Below are 21,079 nucleotides of genomic sequence, written 5' to 3'. Positions count from 1 at the left end.
AGAACCGTGAACAAACGAGCCTTAGAAGCTGTGAGAGGAGCAGTTTTCTACACTCAGTGTTATTAATTAGGTGAGATGGTGGCATTGGTAGCCTGCAGCAGAGCCAGTTATGTGCAACACTGTGACATTCATTTTATGGTACAATGAATGGATAAAGCAAGTAAGCAACCAACCTCCAGTTAAAAAAAAAAGACAAAACAAAAAACTCAAGACTTATCACCGTTATTCACTAGCCACTTCAAAGCAAGCTGAGGCAAGATTTGTTTCTGCAATGCAATTATTATTATTATTATTATTAGTAGTAGATGTAGCAGTAGTAGTAGATGTAGTAGTATTTGTAGCAGTAGTAGTAGATGTAGCAGTAGATGTAGTAGTAGATGTAGCAGTATTAGTAGCAGCAGTAGTAGATGTAGCAGTATTAGTAGCAGCATTAGTAGATGTAGCAGTAGTAGTAGATGTAGCAGTAGTAGGAGTATTACTGGTGGATGTAGCAGTAGATGTAACAGTAGTAGTAGATGTAGTATTAGTAGTAGTAGATGTAGCACTAGTAGTAGTAGTAGATGTATTAGTAGATGTAGCAGCGGTAGTAGTAGTAGATGTAGTAGATGTAGCAGTAGTAGTAGATGTAGTATTAGTAGTAGATGTAGCAGTAGTAGTAGTAGATGTAGTAGTAGTAGTAGTAGATGTAGTAGTAGTAGCAGCACAAATAGATGTAGCAGTAGTAGTAGGTGTAGCACTAGTAGTAGTAGTAGATGTATTAGTAGTAGTAGTAGATGTATTAGTAGTAGTAGTAGATGTATTAGTAGTGTTTTCTATCACTTTCCTGCACTTTTCAGTCCTGTTGTAAGGTAGTGTGCAGTATGCTATCTGATTGTAAGCCGAATGTTAAATTCCTGTGTACTCTTATATTTAGTAAACAATGAAAGTGTTATCGTTATATCGAAGGCAACACACTGAAACTGTTCTCAGACCAGCGTTTCACAGCCTTCTGTCTTTTTGCCCGGGTCCACGTACCCACTACGTCACTTCCTGTTTGACGATGATGGCGGTCGATTTGACTCCGAGGTTTAGAAGGCTGAATAGTCAAACGAGATGTTTTAACGAAAAGAAACATCCAACAGGTGGCTTTTTTTTACATAACTACACAGACATGAAGTGTTGAAGTGAATATGAATTAGTTATGTGTAATTGTGCTTGGTCATTTTAGCGTTATAACCGTACACTATGGCGCATTTACAGCTAACCTGCTATGAGACGTTAGTTAGACTTCTATAAACCTGTCAGATGGTAATGCAGTGCTGTAGTGTTTACTAGCCAAGACACCTCTCCCTTTATACAACATTACTGTGCTTGTGTCAGCATAAGAAGAGGGGAGCTTTAGGGAAGATCGGTAAATACTTTATCTTTCATTTCTTAATTCTGTATCATAACTCAGAGATTATCACAAAGTCAGAAAAAACAAGGTAATGCCTTACATTAAGCTTATTTAATCCACTAGTTAACTTGAGCTAACTATTAGCTTGAGCACACTATCCAACACTATAACTTTAGTATAAGTAATATAAACAAAGTAAAGTACACTTGTGTCATTTATTCATTCATTCATTCATTCATTCATTCATTGGGTGTGAGGCAAGAGTACATCCTGGATTAGGGGTTAGCTCTATGACAAAATAATCATATCACCATTCTCAAAGACATTTCTACGATATACGATATGTATCATGATATCAAGGTTTGCTCAGAAACTGCAAGCAATACAGTACTGTTGCATTTTAAAAACTGTTACTTACTGCGTCCTGGCTGAATGTGCCACATAACCCCTCGACTCTCTCTCTCTGAACTGTAACAGGACCGTTTAGAGCGACACAGCTGTGGCGTAACATCATAGAGGCCTTACAGACGCAGGTGGAGGTCAGGCGTCGTCGGCAGCACTTGCGAGTACACAGAGACTGCTTCACTGGCTCTGATGCTGTCGATGTGGTTCTCAGCCACCTCATGCAGAACATCTATTTCTGCACCAGTGACGTGACCCGCCTCAAAGCTGTCAGGCTTTGCCAGGCCCTCATGGACGCCCGAGTGTTCGAACCTGTTGGTGTGAAGCTCTTTCGCAGGGAAAAAGAGCTGGTCTTTGAGGACTCTGGCTGTAGTCTCTATCACTTTCTGGATTCTGAAGGCCTTCCTGGATCAGCCAAGTGCACTGGTGATATGGAGAATGAAACACCCGTGAAAGAAAATGGAAAGAAGAAGAAAGGGTCCAGGTCAGAAAACAATTTGATGATACTGTATCAACCTGAAAATAATTGATTTTGCTCATAATACATGTGTGTATTTAGTAAAGTTTGCTCATAGTAATGTGTATTTAAAGGTTTGATGACTTAAAGACCATCTCCAACCCCTTGGCCCTGGGATCCTCAGACAGAAGGGTGGAGAGAATACTGAAAACCATTAACCTCCAGCCGTCGATGCCTTCTGGCCTGAATCGTGTTGGTTTATCTACTACCTACCTCTCAAAGCAAGGTGAGGGGGTCTCTGTAAAGGTGGTCTGCATTGCTATTTTAATATACTGCATCAACATTGCATCACACAGAACGATCCTGAGAAATCTCCTGGCTTTTTTACAGAAGATTGAAAACAAATAACTTTATTGTTGTACTCTTTTGTATAGTGAGGTCCAAAAAAATCTGTGACCACATTGAAAATCTGAGAATTTTTTTTTCATTTAAAATTGGAAATAAACAGAAGGTTTTAGAATTTTGCAATATTTAAAATAAAGAAAGTAAATGTTCAATATCTTGAATATTTATTATTCAAGATTCTGCACTATTTCTACGTTGACCCAAAGTATCAAGTTCCATCCAATAATCCATCCCAATTTATATGTACACTATATGGCCAAAAGTATGTGGACATCTGACCATCACACTCATGTGTGTTCCTTCCCCAAACTGTTGCTACAAAGTTGAAAGCACACAATTGTATAGAATGTCTTTGTATGCTGTAACATTTCAGTTTCCCTTCACTGGAACGAAGGGAGCCACACACTGTTCCAGCATGACAATGTCCCTGTACACAAAGCGAGCACTATGAAGACATGGTGTGTTAAGGTTGGAATGAGTGTCCTGCACAGAGCCCTGACCTCAACCCCACTGAACACCTTTGGGATGAACTGGAACACTGACTGCACCCCAGGCCTCCTCACCCAGCATCAGTACCTGATCTCACTAATGCTCTTGTAGCTGAATGATCACAAATCCCCAAAGCCACGCTCCAAAATCTAGTGGAAAGCCTTCCCAGAAGAGTGAAGGTTATTATAATAGCAAAGGGAGATTAAATCTGGAATGGGATGTTCAACAAGCACATATGGGTGTTATGTTTTAGTGTCCACAAACTTTAGACCATATAGTGTATCATGTTGTCATAAAATATATTTGAAACTAGACTAATCGAAAATAGAGTAATCTATTGATTATTTGAGTTTAAAACGACACTTTTTTGCTCCTGCCTCTACTTAACAGCAACCACACAGTCTTAATGCTTGTGCCTCACATGCTGCCCTAGTTTGGCAAGCATCTCGTGTAAATCTCGTATAAAATACTTGAAGGGTATTCCCAGAATTTTATTTTGAAGCTTATAAATAAACCCTTGGGGATGAGTGGAAATGAGAAAAATTGTCTGCAGCAACAACGTCATTATTAGACGTGGGCGAATTTAATTAATTGCACTAGGGAAATTTAATTTTCAATATATAAGACACTATTTTCAATTCAGTAGCCAAATGTCCAGTCAGGACCTGGCTGTATAAAACACCTTAGGTTTGTTGAAAGTGATATAATAGTGATATATTCTAGTCCATATGCACCAACTTTGTTGCTAAAGTATTTTAAAAAACACATGCTGTCATCATCTGCTGTCTACATGTGTATATGATTGTAATTATAACTTGTTGTTTTTGCAGTGGTACAGGAAGTGTGGAAACAACAAACCCTTCTCCAGCTGTTGCAGTTAGTGGAGGTGGCTGTGTTGGACTGCGTCCTGACATCACCCTCAAAACCTGCTCCTCTTCGCATGCGTTTGCTGAAGAACCATGACCTGGTCATCTCCAACACCTGTGTGGACCGAGAGGTGTCCCAGGTCCTCAACCTGCCAGAGTCAGTGTCCAATACGATGGCACTATGATTCAAGCAAAAGCTGAATTTTAGAAACAGTTAAAGCAGAAATAAATATTACAATCGATATTTTGTGGCCATTAGACAACAAATGAATTAGTCTGAATAACTAAAGAAGTAGCCAGTTATTGGAAACTGTTGGAAAGTCAAACAGCAGCATTGATTCTTAATCTTGAATAAAAGATAATGTTCTGACTGTCACTTATATATTTATAGTTTTAACATTATATTTAATAAACCTGTGCTGGTATGTTAATGTTGTTAAACACTTCCTCCTTCTGTCTTTGTGTCTGAAAGACTGGACTCGTGGCTGATGGCGGCTGCAGACTGTCTGGAGCTGTTTCCAGATGAGGTGATAGTGGCGACGGGAGAGCAGCTGCTTCAGGTCCATGCTGCGGACGGTGACGAGAAGCTGGGCGCCTACAAGAAACTATTATTCGACACAATAGCAAAGTACTACAACAATCAGGAGAGAGTTCCCCTGCTGGCTGGACGCTACATGGACATCCATACAGGCATCCTTAAGCTACTGGGTAATTCAGAATATAATAGTGCGCAGTATAAAACATTTAATGAATTTTTTTTTTTTTTGGGCTTGAGCACTTATTTTTACACCTTATTAGCATTCAGTTCCATTTATTTGCACATCTGAGAGGATATAAAATGCAAAAAGGGATATTAATCTTTGGGCAGTTCTTAACGTGTTATGCTGATTATAAAATATTAAACTGAAACTACCAAGTCTAGAAAAATGCAAATGATTAAGAAATGATTTTCTGTGTGTGTGAATGCATTTTAATGTGATGTTTTTTATGCCTGTGTGTGTGTTTGTGTGTGTGTGTGTGTGTGTGTGTCAGACTCAGGTAGGGCTGAGGATGCTCTAAAGGCATCTCAGCTGTGTCTGCGACTTCTGGACGCCAGCTCCAGAAACGAGCTGCGCAGACTCCTGGCCTTCATGGCTGAAGCTGCAGACCCCAAGGCCTTCCAGCTTCACAAAACGGTGCCATTCACAATCAGTTACCTTAAATGAACTCTGTGTTTATCAGGATTTTATTACAGTTTTAATATAACACAATCTATTACTTATTTAAGATTTAGGGTTATGGTTATAAACGTCTGTGTTTTATTTAAATGCCATTTAACTAGAAGTAATTTTTCTAGTTTATAGGAATAGTTTGGCTAAAATAAAGTGTACACAATTTTTCTTCTACCCCAAATGTAGTTGATCATTAAAGACGTGAAGATTGGTGTGTGAAGTTTCTTTAGTAATAATATCTATAAATAAATGGTTTCATTAAATAGCAGGATATTGGATAGAGATACTGAACAACTCTAGTGTTGGATTAAGGTATGAGGTTTGTTTTTGAGCAATGTGCACACAGTGCCCTTCTCTTTACTGTCCCATTTGTCTGGGAGCAGATGGAGAACAGGGCCCTGATCAGCAGGACGTTCATGAAGGCTGTGCTTCAGAGTAAAGATATGTCTCGTGCCCAGTGTGAGCAGCTCCTGCTGTTTCTCATGGACCACCATTTACATCTGTTCAAGGTACTGGCACTCCACTCACTGCGGCTTATTCCTGGAAAAGACAGGCTTGCATTTTGACTTTTACATGTCCTACCATCTGAGCAAACCTTACAGCCTGCCTGTTCTTACTTCTGTTTTGATTTGACACAATGAAACCAGACACCGGTGTCTCTCACCGAGGCGGTGACGAAGGCCCTGCAAACCTTGCAGCAAGGGCGCGATCTGGATAATGTAGCACGTAAGTTTACGTCGAGAACACATTGCCTAACCAAGCTGTGTAGATTGAATGTGTACACTAAAACATGTTGTGTGTATACGTCTCTCTGTGTTGCTTTGTAGTGTTCACGTTCTGTCAGCAGATGTCGACACAGCAGTTTGAGGAACAGCGAGAGAAGAGCACATTCGAGAGCCTCAAACAGCTCATTGTACATATTACGCTTAGTAATGAGCTGTCAATCAAACAGAGGAGGAAGCTCATTAAGGAGTTTCAGAAGCACCACCCAGCAGTGTTTCTCCACCATTTCTCCTCCACCTTTTAGAACATGCTGCATAGTTTCTCCAAGGAAGGCTCTTTTCATTTACTTGGTAGAAACATAGCCATAAGATGTTTATGCTTTAAACAGAAACAGATCTATTTTTAGTATGTAAACGTAATTCAGTAGTATAACACTGGCAAATTGTGCCTAAGTATTTGTCCTCCAGCTGCACCGCACACATTGAGTTCTGACAGCGAATAGATATCGCAGAACTACACCTAACTAGATCTCTTAAACAAATCATTCTTAAAACCCGGAACCTTTTACAGTGACGCTGATCTTTGGCAGGTTATCACCTGCTCCAATGGTCACAAAAGGTAATCTGCCCCAATTATGATCGAGAAGATATGGTCCTAAATGTTGCAATACTATTTTTAGATGCCAGCTGTACTAGAAGCAGACTCCTGCAGTTCTTTTTCAGCTCAGAAGAAGTACAGGGTGTCCCAAAAGTCTCCATATATAGGGGAAATTAACACTTTCTAGCAAAATGTCTTCCAAAATTTTTCATAGTTAGTTTATTTTATATATATTTTTTCTGATAGCCTTTAAGAATGCCTTTGACAAAAGAAGAACGTATTGAAATCATTCTCATGGCTGGATCAGGAAGCTGTGTCTAAATTGCGATAGACTTTAACAGGAAACATGGCAAGCACATTACACACACGACACTGTTGCCAAACTTATTAACAAATTCAAAAAGACTGGAAGTGTTGCAGACCAACCGAGAAGTGGTCGTCCATGAACATCCACTGACGAAGACATGTATGGTATGTAGCTGTATGTTTGGAGACTTTTGGGACACACTTTATAATTGCAGTTGTTCAGCTTGTTTAGATGTTTTTCAGGCACATCATTATTGTTTGTTGCCTTCGTCACTGTTTTTGTCTTTTCTTCTTCTTGCCGAAATTCCACAGCTGAGAATTACTTGAATGGACGTACGTACATGCAAATAGTCAGGGATATGCTCAGTTAGACAAAAAAAGTTATTTTTTAAAAATATATAGTTGGGTCAGGTTTCATTAGACAGTAATAGTAGTAGATACACTGGACGTTAAATGTAGAAATGTGATTTTATGCCTTAAAACCTAGGATCTGTGTAGTTTTGGGGCAATTAGTGGTTTTCTAATGTAGAAAATGATCTCTTATGAAATATAGTACTTAATTTATTTTAACTATTCATGACACTAATGCTTACATTTCAAATGTAGAAAAATAATTTTATTTTCTCTTTGAAACGAAAGTGAGTTTTAATATTATACATCTTTTTGCTTAACAGTGATTGTCGGTTTCATGAATATTTCAGTGGTTATATTGGGGTGCAGAAATTGTAAGAGAAAATAATCAGAGCCTGTATAGGTGGTACACTAATATTAAGGTTGTGTTCATTTTAAAATTGCTTATGTGCACTATATGGCCAAAAGTATGTGGACTCCTGACCATCAAACCCATATGTGCTTACTGAACATCCCATTTCAGATTTAGTCCCCTTTTGCTGTTATAACAGCCTCCACTCTTCTGGGAAGGCTTTGTGATCATTCAGCCACAAGAGCATTAGTGAGGTCAGGCACTGATGTTGGCTGAGGAGGTTTGGGGTGCAGACTGCATGTCAGTTCATCCCAAAGGTGTTCAGTGGGGTTGAGGTCAGGGCTCTGTGCAGGACACTCGAGTTCTTCCACTCCAACCTTCTCAAACCATGTCTTCATGGAGCTCGCTTTGTGCACAGAGGCATTGTCATGCTGGAGCAGGTTTGGGTCTCGTAGTTCCAGTGAAGGAAAACTGCAATGCAATACAAGGACATTCTATACAATTGTGTGCTTTCAACTTTGTGGCAACAGTTTGGGGAAGGAACACATATGGGTGTGATGATCAGGTGTCCACACACTTTTGGCCATATAGTGTAGAAGCACTTTAAATTTCTGGTATGTATTTGAAATGTAGCCAAGTTGCAGTGTGTCCGTTTGCCTTTGTGATTTTTGGAGCTGCTGTAACAGTGTCGATACATGATTTTGAATAAATATTGCTGAAATAAGAATCATTTGTAGCTAATCTGATGATAATTATTGACCCTGGGTGTCCTAAAAAAACCCATAAACCTAACTATGAATTTTTAACTATGAAAATTATATATTAATTTTAAAATACATGTGTGTGTGTGTGTGTGTGTGTATTATTTATTATAAATGTGTTTTATTTTTAAAATGTGCTGGTTATGCTGTAACCTGTTGTCTAAGTTGTAGTTATTTTCTATATTATTATTATTATTATTATTATTATTATAATAATTATTATTATTATTGTAGTTATTGCTGTATGTTTAATGTAAGACTTTTGTTGTCCTAACAGTTATTCTAAATTCAAATGTGGAAATGAAGTGTGACCTCTTCTTAGTGGGCGAATCTCTAATAGCAGCCTATTGCCTGTCTAGTGCCCTAGGTAGGGTGTAAAAGCTATTAGTTATATCGGTTCATACCCTCCGCAGGGCAGTGAGTTAAGAAGCCATTTGGGACACAGCCTGAGTGTTTCCAGCTTCACAGAATGACTGTTCACGGCTTGTTTTGATGTAACTGAGCAAGGCTGCTTTTTCGGGCGCAGTTGATATTTCTACTAATTAATTAATATATCTATTAATTCATCGAAAGCGGAAATCATTTCGCTGTCACCTGATAACGGATAAAGGGTAAGCAGGATTTACTGACTAACCTGTTCAAAATAGTCCACTTCATCGGTGTGGCTTCTTGTCTGACGAGCTAGCTTAGTTAGCTTAGCTTTTTCCGCATCGATACAGTGTCGGCTAAGCTAAGCTAACTAGCACAGGTTGATGATGAACCTGGTTCACGAATAACACGGTGCGCTAATAATAATAATGTTTAAAATGTCTTTAGTCTGCTTTTGAACTTCATGTTCACACTGGTTTAGCTAATGAGTGAACATTTTACAGCAGGTGGAAAACAGCATCAACCCTCCCAGGTGTCTCTCACCCTTAACGTTAGCTAACATGCTACAACTGTTTATTTCTTTCTTTATTTAGTTTTTACAATGATTTATTCTCCAGTTTGAGAGTACTGGACTGTATTTCGAGGCCCAGTATGGAGTTCAGATGTTCCTATGAGAAGTAATTATTTGTAAAATAAGAGAGTGAAAAGGTAATTGTGTGAAACAGTGATTATAATAGAGTCGAGCTTCACCAGTACAACACTCTTACTTCATCTACACGTCAGAAATGTCACTCCTAATGCATGACTCACCTGTGACGCAGCCGAACCACGTGATTACATCACACTGTTGTAATGCCCTGAGGGGCGTAAACCAATCAGATGGCTGGAATGTTGAGGGGGCGGGGCTCCGCTCTTCGGTTCAGTTCATTTCAAAAGTACTGTTTGGACCTGATAAGATTTCTGGACCTGTGTTGCTGCCTCACAGCTCCAGGGTCCCTGGATCAATCCTAAACTCGGGTTATTGTCTGTGTGGTGTCTCTGTGCATGTTCTCCCCGTGTCTGTGTGGGTTTCCTTTGGGTTCTCGTTCAGGTTTCCTCCCACCTCCCAAAAACATTCCAGTAGGTGGATTGGCTAAGAAAAATTGCTCATAGGTATGAATGTGTGTGCATGGTGCCCTGTGATGGGCTGACGGAACGAACAATGGAAAAACGTTCACCCTATCCTCTGCATATCAGGAGTTTGAACTAGCTGTTCTCTCAGGGAGGGAGGGGCATACTCTCTCTCCTGTAAATCACAGTGACACTATCCAATCATGGGTGTCTGTGAGCTCATGTATGTGGAAGTGGGTAGATAGCGCTTTCCTCTGAACGTGTGTTACTGTGCACTGAGACACAACATGAGCAGCAGTTCAATGAAACGTGGTTAGATGGTTGGCTTCACGTGTCTCTGAGGAGGCACTTGTTTGGGGATGGGGGTCGGGGAGGGGTAATAGGTGAACATGTGATGTGAAAAAACTGTAAGTTAACTGTAGGTTATTTCTGTTTCACCTCTGCTTCCTCAGTTAAAAAAGGTTTCCACTAAAATGTTTGAGTTATAATCAGTGCTTTAGCAGTTTAACCACAGCTTCATAAATGTAACATGAAGATCGTAGGTAAATTAGGATATGTAACAGGAACACTGTAAAGGCATTCGTTAGGATTTGTAGTGGTAACATGAGGATTGCAGATCACTCTGATCCATAAAACTAAAGAAACTAAATTTGCCACCAGACGTTAGCTTTGCTTTTCTCACACAGCTTTTTCCTGTATCTTGTCTGTCAGCTTCTAAACGATTGGTGCAGTTTAATGAGGTGACAGCAGCCATTTGATAGTCTGCAGATCTGCTACACAATCCTACCGTAATGTTTTATTCCCTTCACCAGGCCGCCAGCCTTGTGCTCACTGTGAGAAAGCTAGGGAAACACTGAGTGAGACACAGATACTGATCTTCAGAGTTTGCTCTGAAGTTAAGAGACAGTCGTCAGTGTATTACAGGCTAATTTCTGAGCCCTTGTTTGTGGTTTTTCAGATGTCGAGCCGGATTAACTCCAGCTAATGTTTTGCTTCAGAAGAGATCTGACTGGCTGATTTGGATAGAAAAAAAAGTATGCATGTAAACTACTCACATTACCACAGATTGACATGTCAACTTGGATACAACTTGGTGTGAAACTCAATAACACTAATAACAGTGTGCTTGACAGTGTGTGTTGCCAGGTTTACTTATTTTCACCCTAAGGGGGATTCAAACAGGCTGTTGTTACTGAGAGAGATGTGTGTTCAGACAAATACTTTGAAATTATTGCTTTTCAGACAGCTCATCAAATTGTACTGGAATGAAATCTTGTAACTTAACTCGAACGAGTCCTTTAGACGAGACGTCGATGTCTGATATTTGCTTCTTTATTTCTGGAGCTTCAAAGCAAATATAGGGAACAAAAACCTTTCTGTAAATTCATGCCCCAAACCTCAGTTCTTCAGTAATGTCACAGAGTCAGTGAGGTTTAGGACATAGTGTGACTTGCTGTAATCTATAAACATGAACACAACTTCACAATGTAACTGAGTGTTGTAACTTTTTTTTTTTTTTTTTTTTTAAACTTTTCTATAACAGCAGCTCAGACAGTAGTGCCGGCTGTAATACAAATCCCAGGTGCTCATTTTAATATTTTATTGTTTCTATATTAACATATTACACAGGGATTTGTATGACTGACACCCATATGAGCAAAATAAAAAAAAAAAACCAAAAAACAAGTGTAATTGTTGTTGGAAGTTTATGTAAGTTGTTTATTAATATTTAAAGTGCCTTGGTAACATGACAGGCTGCATTTGTTTTGTCTTATTTTCTTCAAGAGAGAGAAAATAAGAGACATGTTTCTATAACAGGGGTTTCCAAACTATGGGTTGCAACCTCATGTGGGCTCGGTTGATTTACAGATAGGGCTTTGAGAGAAACCTGCGTCACCTCTTTTTTTTTTTTTTTGTTTGTTAGCACTGTTGCCTCGCGTGTCTGGGGTTGGGGGTTCGAATCCTGCCTCTGCCCTGTGTGCACAGAGTTTGCATGTTCTCCCTGTGCTTGAGGGTTTTTCTCTGGGTACTCTGGTTTCCTCTCCCAGTTGTAGGCTGATTGGCATTTCCAGATTGTCCGTAGTGTGCGATTGTGCCCTGCGATGGGTTTGCACCCAGTCCGGGGTGTCCCCTGCCTTGTGTCGCGAGGCCCCTGGGGTAGGCTCCAGGCTCCCTGTGTAGGATAAGCACTACAGAGAATGAATGGATGGATGGACATGTTGTGTTATTTCAAGCTTTTTCACTATCCTGACATGCTGCACTGATGTAGTTCAGCAATAAAATTTGACAAATTTCCCAGTCTATCTACTGCTAAATAAAATAGCATTGTGTCTCAGATAGCATACTTATGTACTATTCTAAACCACTGTTGAATACTAACACCAACCAGGTTTCCTATTGCAGTTAGTGTTTGAATTTTAAAAACCTCTCATGTAGCCTTTAAACCTACCAAAAGCTCTGTTTTGCGTACTTCTGGATTTTCTAGATTAGTAAATACTTTTGAAAGCAAGATCTGAGTTTTTGATTTGAGACGCAGCTCATGACAACGATCACGACAGTGGCACAAAGTTTTAAGCGAGCCAGAGCTCTTCAGTGTGGTGTTTTAACATCTCTGTGCATGAAATTGCAAAACATTTTACAGTTCGACTTGGAAACTGACAGACAGGGATGTTTTGGATCTGATCTGCCATTTCATGAACATCACTTTTAAATCTTCTGGATGTACATAAGATACACAGCGAGCGTGTGTACAGTGTCACTCACACTACCGCTGTTTCTGCACACGCACACTCAAAATCATGCATCGAGTATAAACCAGGCTCCTGTTCCTCTCCTGGTGTGGATTATATTCTTACAACAACACAACACTTGGCACTAGACCGGTACGTCAGTGCAAGGAATAATCCTTTGGTTTTTTTGTTGCTTATGTTACACATGCATATTTTACTAACATAATAAAATGTTCAGTAGTCCTATATTATAAATCTTGAATTTAAAAAAATGTACAGTGGCAAAGGCTTAGGGTCGCAGAAAATTCATAATGTCCATTTGGGGTTGTTTTTCCGAAAATCTGAGATGTTCTGTGCTGTAATGTAGATGATAATATGAAGTAACTTGTTTCATGGATGTTCTGCAGCATTAAGTGTAAATATAAGTGAATAAAAAGTATGACATATTCTTTAATAAATGAATTACTTATTCAATTTGATTGTTAATCCACCACTAGGTGAGAGATTTTTGTATCTTAATGTCATTTGAAACAAACATTTAGAATTGTTTGGTAGCTGCATTAGATTTCCAGTGCAAAACTAAAGACTCAGACCCTTGACTGCCTTGTTTGAAGGCCTACATTGGATGTAAGGCGGAAATTATGAACTGATCTAAAATAAATCTGAAGTGTATCTTTAACCTCATCAGATGTGGTTGCAGTAGCGGTGATGATGTACAGGAAGACGAGGAGATCTTCTTCTTCTTCTCTAATGTTCTCTCTGTTCTCTGTAACATACTGCCTGATTCTTCCATTTTCATCAGTTTGTTCCCAAACACTCTGCTCACTGAGCTGTCAGCTTGAGAACTCTTTCTGCTCTCTGAACCTGTCGTCTTCTCCACCTTTTCATTCTCAAAGGTCTCTCTGCACTGATGTAAAAGGCTGTGTTTAAACAGTTCAGTGATTTATAAGGCCTTTATTTCTCACTCGCGAAGAGAAAGGCGAGGGAGAAAAAGCAGATGGGTATGTGAGCTAGTGTGAAAGAGACTAGAAGTGAGTGAGAGTGAGATATTTGGCTGTGAAGAGAAGTGTGTGTGAGAATAACACATAGCACTGTGTTGCTTAGCACCTCAGGATGACTCTGTGCCCAGGCACTGCTGCTCAACACAGAGTACACCAGTAATTAACCTTGTCCCTCTTACTACACATTTTTTTATGTCAGTTTTCGGGTCAGTTGGCAAACACGGATGCGTTGGCAAATGTGTGTGTGTGTGTGTGTGTGTGTGTGTGTGTGTGTGCGCGCATCTGGTGCCCTGTGATGGACTTTTGCTCTGATCTTTGTAGGTTGACAGCCAAGTAAACCATGGAGTCCATGCTCAATAAGTTAAAGAGCACTGTTACCAAGGTGACGGCTGACGTCACCAGTGCTGTGATGGGAAACCCTGTGACGCGGGAGTTTGAAGTCGGCCGCCACATTGCCAGCGGAGGACCGGGGATGAGCTGGAGAATCTACAATGGCACAAAGAAGTCTACCAAGCAGGTGAGCAATTCAAATGGACACATGACAACAAAGTTAAATCTCAGTGACCAGTCCCTGGTGCCTGACACTCAACCATTCTGTGATTTTTATTTATTTATTTATTTTTTTAACCACAAAAGTGCCGGTACTTATCTAGCAAGTCTTCTTCTGGTCTAGAACCAAGAATTGTTGATATCAGGGGGCTGGGGGTGTAAGGGTGCCATTAGTTTGATGTTCCATCAATAAACTGATCGTCAATAAACTCACAGGAGTGTGCGACAGGCGACCGTCCGTGTGACACAGAGCCGTGATATCAGTGCCAGCAGATAGCGACAGGGCAACAAGTAACATGAGTTGAGATTTTCAAAACTCTCTGCAATTTAGGTCTGATGCTGTAAAGCGATAAATCCAAACAGTTGGCTCGAATAATTGCACAGACCGATCATATGGGCACATACGTGGTACAACTTTTTTTTTTTTTTACTTCCCCATTCACAACTTTAATTCCTATCTGCAATTAGTTCCTTTATAACAACATATAACATCTTATCCTGTCATTTACAAATTCTTATTGAATGTGTATAGAGACATTATGAAAAACAGAAGAGCTTGGACGGAAGTAGCAGAGATCATTGGTGCCTCTGGAGAGTGTTTGTAGCTAGTACAGTTAATTACAGTTGGCACAAACCTGGCACAAAATCTGTAACTCCAGCAGCCAGTTTTCACACTGATTAGCGCATTATTTAGTTCGTGTATCTATGTATACACGGTGGTGCCTGAGTGTATGTAGCTTGTACAGTTAGCTTGCTCTACTGATCTGCTAACAAAGCAAACAACCAATTTCAGTTGTTCACTTTATTACAATATTAAGTTTAAATAGATTTTAAACTAAATTTAATTGTATGCTGTAGTATATCATTTGCTGAAGGCTATAAACGTCTATACACACACACACACACACACACACACACACACACACACACACACACACACATACATATATATACACGGCTATACACGTATTCTCTACATGTCCACAAGAGACAAGCTGCAAGCGACACAAGTGACTTGTATCTCGCTAGTGAACACAGAGTTGCAGGTTTTGAAAATAATTGTGGGAAGACTGATTTAGAATGATGAATGATCGTTTCTTCCTCACACCTACTGACTACTGCAGGAAACCGAATAATAGTTACACTGCAAATGCTGAATCTACACACTTAAATAAGTAGCTCAAAGCAATAAAACATTGATCTATTCTCTTGTACATGATCGTAATGATTGTGTAATGATTCAGGTTTTAAACAGGTAGGAAAGTGGGCGTGTTCTTATAGGTCTGATTGAATCAAACCCTGGTGTGTGGTGTGTTTTCCCCCCTCACTGCAGTTAGAGCAAACCAATCACACTCTGGCGTGGACCGAAACAATCGCCTGAGTGAGGTGGTCTCAGTCCGGTTCCACTCGAACTCTAGTGCAGTTCAGTTGAAGTGAGAAAGCGATTCGTCCCTGAATCCCCTGTTTGTAAACACGAGCTGCTGAACACGCCGTGAGGCATAAACTGAGTCAAAGCATAGAGCTGAAGTGCTGAAATGTGTTCAGGAAACTAATAGCTGGATGTGATGCACAAAATATTTACAACTAGTTATTAATGTAATCATTTAATCATTTATTGAGCGCCAACTCCATGTTCTCCATGCTTGGGTGATTTCTATACGTATTTGACAAAGGTTTGTTTACATGTTTCCCTTGCTGCATTTCTGGCTGAAGAATAATATTTTTTCTTTTTGATGCATTTAATTACATAAGCAAAACGTGAATAACAAATGAACCAAAAGTATTTTTTAAATGCAGTAATAGGTGTGAAAGCCGGTTTCCTAACTCAGCTCCAGCACCTTGTTTGCGTACACAGCGTACATAATACAGTTAGAAATCATTGAGGCCTATTTCATTTTATCGAATATTCTTTCTTTGTAATTTTGTTGGACACTTGTTTTTAAGAATGTCTGAAACTTTCACAGATTCAGCTGCAGTGTTGGTTTGGTTTTGTTGCTTACACTTGCAGCAGCGGAAGTACTGCATTCAAGTGACACAACTGCTAATGACATTGCAGATTTTTCGTTTTTTGGGCTAATAATAGTGATAATTATTATAGTGATTGGAAAATATCAGTTCATAAAATTTAGCAGTGAGAACGCGTCTGTGCCGATTCATGGTGTGCTGTTGCAGTATACCACATTGTTTTCAGGATAAATGTGGAATATTTATATTTGTCTTTTTTTTTTTTAACCCTGCCTTCACAGACAGTCGCACAGCTTTACAAATTAGGGCTGTTAGAATGAAATTCACCATTAAGTTGTTATTATAATTTTCATAACATTTACATAGGCTAATCAAAATCAGAAGGTCACATTTAAAACACATTTGAATGTTTTAAGATCCCACATGCCTGTTTAGTGGCCCAGCAGGAGTCTATTGAAACACATGTGCAGAGTTTTAGATAACAGCCTTTGTATTTTTTTTCAAGAAAAGATTTGAGTTCAGATAAATTATGGTGTATCTTATTTAATTGTGTAACATAATTTTTAAATGAAATAAAAATAGTCTAAATGGACATAATGTTTTTGGCCTACGATGAAATTGTGCTGGACCCTATGTAGTGAGCAAATGTAGTGAATTGGAAGTCATTTGGCTCCAACTGTGTGTTGGAGGGGCTAAACAATGAAAACTTTACTATTGTGTTGATAAAAAGAGTCAGAAACATGGAAAAGAACTCGATTTCATGAACTCTTGTGTTGTTATTACAGGAAGTAGCAGTCTTTGTATTTGATAAGAAGATTATTGACAGATATCAGAAGTTTGAGAAGGACCAGATCATCGATTCGCTCAAACGAGGAGTTCAGCAGTTAACACGCTTACGACACCCACGCCTTCTCACAGTTCAGCATCCTTTAGAGGAGTCAAGGTGAGACACACACACACACACACACACACACTGAAACACACTCTGTACAGACAGGATTTACAACATACCCATTTATAGTTCAGCTCTATTCTGAAATAGCTTGTTATATATTTTAGTGGCAGAGCAGAGACTATGATAGACTAGTGAAGTGAAAGAAAAGAAGGGAAACATGTAAAGCATTTGCTGAACATTGGCTGAAATAGCTGCTCTTCTGTGTGGCGCTTCATCAAAAGGCACGGCTCTGCTTTGGGGAAGGGACTATGAATAATACATGTATGAAAGAGAGAATAGGGAACAATGACGTTCACCTCCTCATATTCACCCTGTACAAACCATGTCTGCTTAATTCTAGTGCACAGTACATTATTTTAGCCCCAATTTTTCAGTTTGACAATTGATTTTGGGGCTCATATTATATTCTCAGCCATGAATCACAAAGTGGGAACTTCTCTGAGACTAGTTGCAAGTACAGCACTGAGGAACAGCCAGTGAGAGCCCAAGAAGAAAAAAAAGTTCATGTCCTTTCAAGCGCAGCAGATTTCTGAACCCAGATCTGTCATCCACCTGTTTGTGTGAGAGGGCAAGGGCAAGATGTAAGCACAATAATAATGCTTCTATAAGAAATTATTTGGCAGGTTCCCTTTGCAGAACAGACAATCCTCACTGCTTGCATCATTCCAACCAATGTTTCCTCCACATTTCCTTGGATTTTCTCTTTTTTCTTGTTTCCGTGCAAAATAGTCACAAAGTCACATGATGGACAGAGCTTGCTTGTATCTTTGTGAGAAAGCAGGATTTGTGAATCTCTCCATGTCAAAAATATGTCTAGTGCATATACCACCAAACAACTGCTCACAAGCGATTAATGTTGTCGAGTGTCAGTGATTCTGAGATTTTGAAATTTCACAAATTTATAGGATGAATGGGTGAGTCCACCAGGTGTTACTGTCAATTGTACTTAAATCTCTTTCACTTTATTTCTTTTTCTCTCTTTCTCTCTCTTTTTTTCTTGTTTTCAGGGACTGTCTGGCCTTCTGCACAGAGCCTGTGTTTGCTAGCTTGGCTAATGTGCTGGGCCAGTGGGACAATCTGCCTAGTCCTGTTCCCACAGACATCAAAGAGCACAAACTCTTCGACGTGGAGACAAAGTATGGCTTACTACAGGTGAGACAGCAGTGCCGGTGAAATCCCCATATTCTCTTATTCATTCTTTAAAGGTGCAATAGTCAATATTTTTATTTCTTTCTCACATTTACGGCATTTGGCAGATGCCCTTATCCAGAGCAGCTTACATTTATCTCATTAATACAACCGAGCAGTTGAGGGTGAGGCCCAGCAGTGGCAGCTTGGTGGCACAGGGATTTGAACTCGCAACCTTCCGAGCAGAAATCCAATGTCTTAACCACTAAGCTACTACTACCATGTGAATGTAAATGTGTAATAGTCTATATTTTTTATTTCTTACTTACAAAATAACCCAGAAGATATTTAGAACATGATAAATAAAAAAACAATGAGTTAAGCAGTGGACATTGTGGAAAACTGATTTCGGGTCTGGAATGCTTGTTTGTGTTTGGATGCGCTTTTTGTCAGTCAATATATAGACTACTCTACTCTGTGCTCCACCAGAGATCCTGGGGATGGAGCTTAGTGAACATGGGCAGGAATCGATCAACTGTCTAATCCACCTAACCATTAGAGACCTACTCTTGGGGAATAAAAATACTAATCTTACCTAATGCACTCTTGGATAGTTTTTAGACTGATGCTTTTTTTTGAACATGAGACCATTTGTGCCAAAAATTCAGTACATTACCAAACTCTGTGTGGTCCTGGGAACAATCTAAAATGCTGATCTGTTGTCCCAGTCAAGTGAACTCTGGTGTGATCTGCATCGTGTGCATTGCCGTTGAATAACATGAATTACAGGAGTCAATCCAATCATTCACAATGGCAGGACAGACATTTTGGTCTGATACAGAATGCCTTCTGGGTGTGTGGAGCGGAGACAAAGCTTTTACAGATAGTCTTCATTTGAATTGTTAATCTTTGTTGAGTAAAAACACAAATTAAATTAATAATGCATGAATAGGAGCAGTAAAATAGTGCACATATTGTGTGTTATTTAATGATTTCATGCACAGCACATAAGACGTATAAAACTGGGGCTTGTAAGTAATCGTCTGTGTGAAAACAAACATGCACCGATATAGAAACCATGATCCCAGAATCAGTACTGGGTGCAGACCTCAAGTGTGAAAACACTCCTTCTGTTCAAGAAGGTGTTGGCACAGCTACTTTCACAGGGGCGTCTGAATAGATACCACACTGGGTTAGTATCTCAGTGCACATGTACTGAGTAAATCTACATAACTGCATTTCCACCGATCTGGAGATGGTACTCTTCCACGTCTCAGCAGGTGTTGTGATTAGGGTTGTAGGTGGTTCCTCCTGCTGAGGACCCTGGAAAGAAGTCTGTTTCAAGTAAATGCTTTTGCACCATTATTGATGCTAAAAAAAAACAAAAACCTCGGTATTGGCAGATTTCGTTATAGATATAACACACATTACTCATGTAATGTAATAAGAAAACTTATTTTGAGCAGTTACATTTTATGTTTGGGGAAAAAAAAGGCGTAGGGGTTCTCAGGGACCTCTTTATCTGTAAACTAAATTCCACGCAGCTGCTCAGTGCAGTTGTAATTAATGAAAATTACCTAAATGTGTAAAATTATATTTTATCTATTCATTAGAGCCATAGACATTTCTATTTCTGCACTTTTCACTGACTGAAAACATTAAGTTTAAGTTTATTTGTATGCCCACTTTATTTTGGATTAAGTTTTGAAGTAAACCTCATTTAATTCATGTGACCAGTGAAACAGGCTAATAACTATTAGAATGCAATTATAAGTGTAATAAATTTGGATTGTGATTTACACCACTGTAACTAAATTAAAAAATTATTGGACCCCCGATTATGCTTCACAAACCCCACTTTGAGAACCGTTGATCTAGTGTATAACTGTTTTTTTTATCCGCATAATGCAGGTGATAAAATGGATTAAAATGTTGCCACCTTTGTCTTATTGACATCCAGTTAACCTTTTGGTATATAAATGCTTTGTGTCCTTTTCTGCAACAAACAGCCATTGCACAAGTTGTTGCGTACATATTGCAATTTGTATGCATGCTTTCTCTTTGGTTTGGTTTGCCTGACTGATCCCTTGCTGAATATGGTTGACAAAAACTCCTCGGTGTCCTGTGTCTCCTCTATCCAGATATCTGAGGGCCTGTCCTTCCTGCACAGTGGGGTGAAGATGGTGCACGGTAACCTGTGTCCAGAGAACATCATCCTGAATAAGAGTGGAGCTTGGAAAATCATGGGCTTCGATTTCAGCATTTCTTCCAGCAACCCGTCAGATGCAGAGGTCAGAAACACTGCCTATTATATCTGTGGAGCTAGAAGTAACAACCTGAGTGGTTATATAATTGTGTGGTGGGGCTGTCAAATGAATTTAAAATCCATTAAAAAGGTCACAGAAATACCATTTTATCACAGACTTTAACGTTTCAGGTTTGTTTTTATTTATTTATGCAGTTTAATTGTTGCTACCCGCCATCTTTAACCCGTCTCGCTACGTAGGATATAATGTAATGGTGTTGAATGTGGATCTTCTGTCTTCAAATGGAAAAAATATATATTTTAAAAACTTTTAGTCTGTGTATGTGTGTTTGCCTTTGTGTCATAGCCCAAATATGTATGTAAAGAGTGGGATCCCAATCTGCCCCCTCTCTGCCTGCCTAATCCGGAATACTTGGCTCCAGAGTACATCCTGTCTGTCAGCTGTGACTCCGTCTCTGACATGTACTCCCTGGGCGTGATCATGCATGCAGTCTTCAACGAGGGGAAGCCAGTGTTCCAGGTCAATAAGCAGGATATTTTCAAGAGTTTCAGCAGGCAACTAGACCAGGTGAGACTACACTCTAAAATGTTTGGTGTAAAACGAGGCGTGATTTTCCCCTTTCCACAAATATATTCAATCAGTCAAGATGCTTCATATCTGAGGTCTGAAGTCTTTAGTGTTGCACTTTAAGGGAAGCTTCCACGTAGCATT

The 21,079-nt window shown here is 39.4% G+C and overlaps 2 protein-coding genes across 3 annotated transcripts in view; both read left to right on the top strand.

Moving 5' to 3' along the window:
* The first annotated feature begins 389 nt into the window (after positions 1-389).
* On the top strand, positions 390-8,493 carry depdc4 (DEP domain containing 4). The gene is made up of 9 exons (XM_026923473.3): positions 390-1,121; positions 1,853-2,261; positions 2,369-2,520; positions 3,959-4,151; positions 4,467-4,702; positions 5,027-5,169; positions 5,589-5,714; positions 5,853-5,931; positions 6,033-8,493. The coding sequence occupies exons 1-9, from the start codon at positions 920-922 to the stop codon at positions 6,230-6,232; spliced, it is 1,740 nt and encodes a 579-aa protein (XP_026779274.3). The 5' UTR covers positions 390-919; the 3' UTR covers positions 6,233-8,493.
* The window catches only part of scyl2 (SCY1 like pseudokinase 2), a 27,427-nt gene continuing 13,273 nt past the window's right edge, over positions 6,926-21,079 (top strand). The window contains exons 1-6 of one of the 2 annotated variants that reach the window (XM_053241824.1): positions 6,926-6,996; positions 13,826-14,021; positions 16,804-16,961; positions 17,981-18,125; positions 20,243-20,392; positions 20,714-20,935. In XM_053241824.1, the coding sequence (XP_053097799.1) occupies positions 13,845-14,021; positions 16,804-16,961; positions 17,981-18,125; positions 20,243-20,392; positions 20,714-20,935 (852 nt within the window). In that variant the 5' untranslated portion in view covers positions 6,926-6,996; positions 13,826-13,844. Of the gene's footprint in view, positions 6,997-8,710; positions 8,907-13,825; positions 14,022-16,803; positions 16,962-17,980; positions 18,126-20,242; positions 20,393-20,713; positions 20,936-21,079 lie in introns of those variants that run through there. The other variant, XM_026923050.3, reaches the window with a different exon arrangement.

The sequence above is a fragment of the Pangasianodon hypophthalmus genome, chromosome 18, assembly GCF_027358585.1.
Source record: "Pangasianodon hypophthalmus isolate fPanHyp1 chromosome 18, fPanHyp1.pri, whole genome shotgun sequence".
Classification (NCBI taxonomy): Eukaryota; Metazoa; Chordata; class Actinopteri; order Siluriformes; family Pangasiidae; genus Pangasianodon; species Pangasianodon hypophthalmus.
This window is presented reverse-complemented; position numbering and strand designations above follow the sequence as displayed.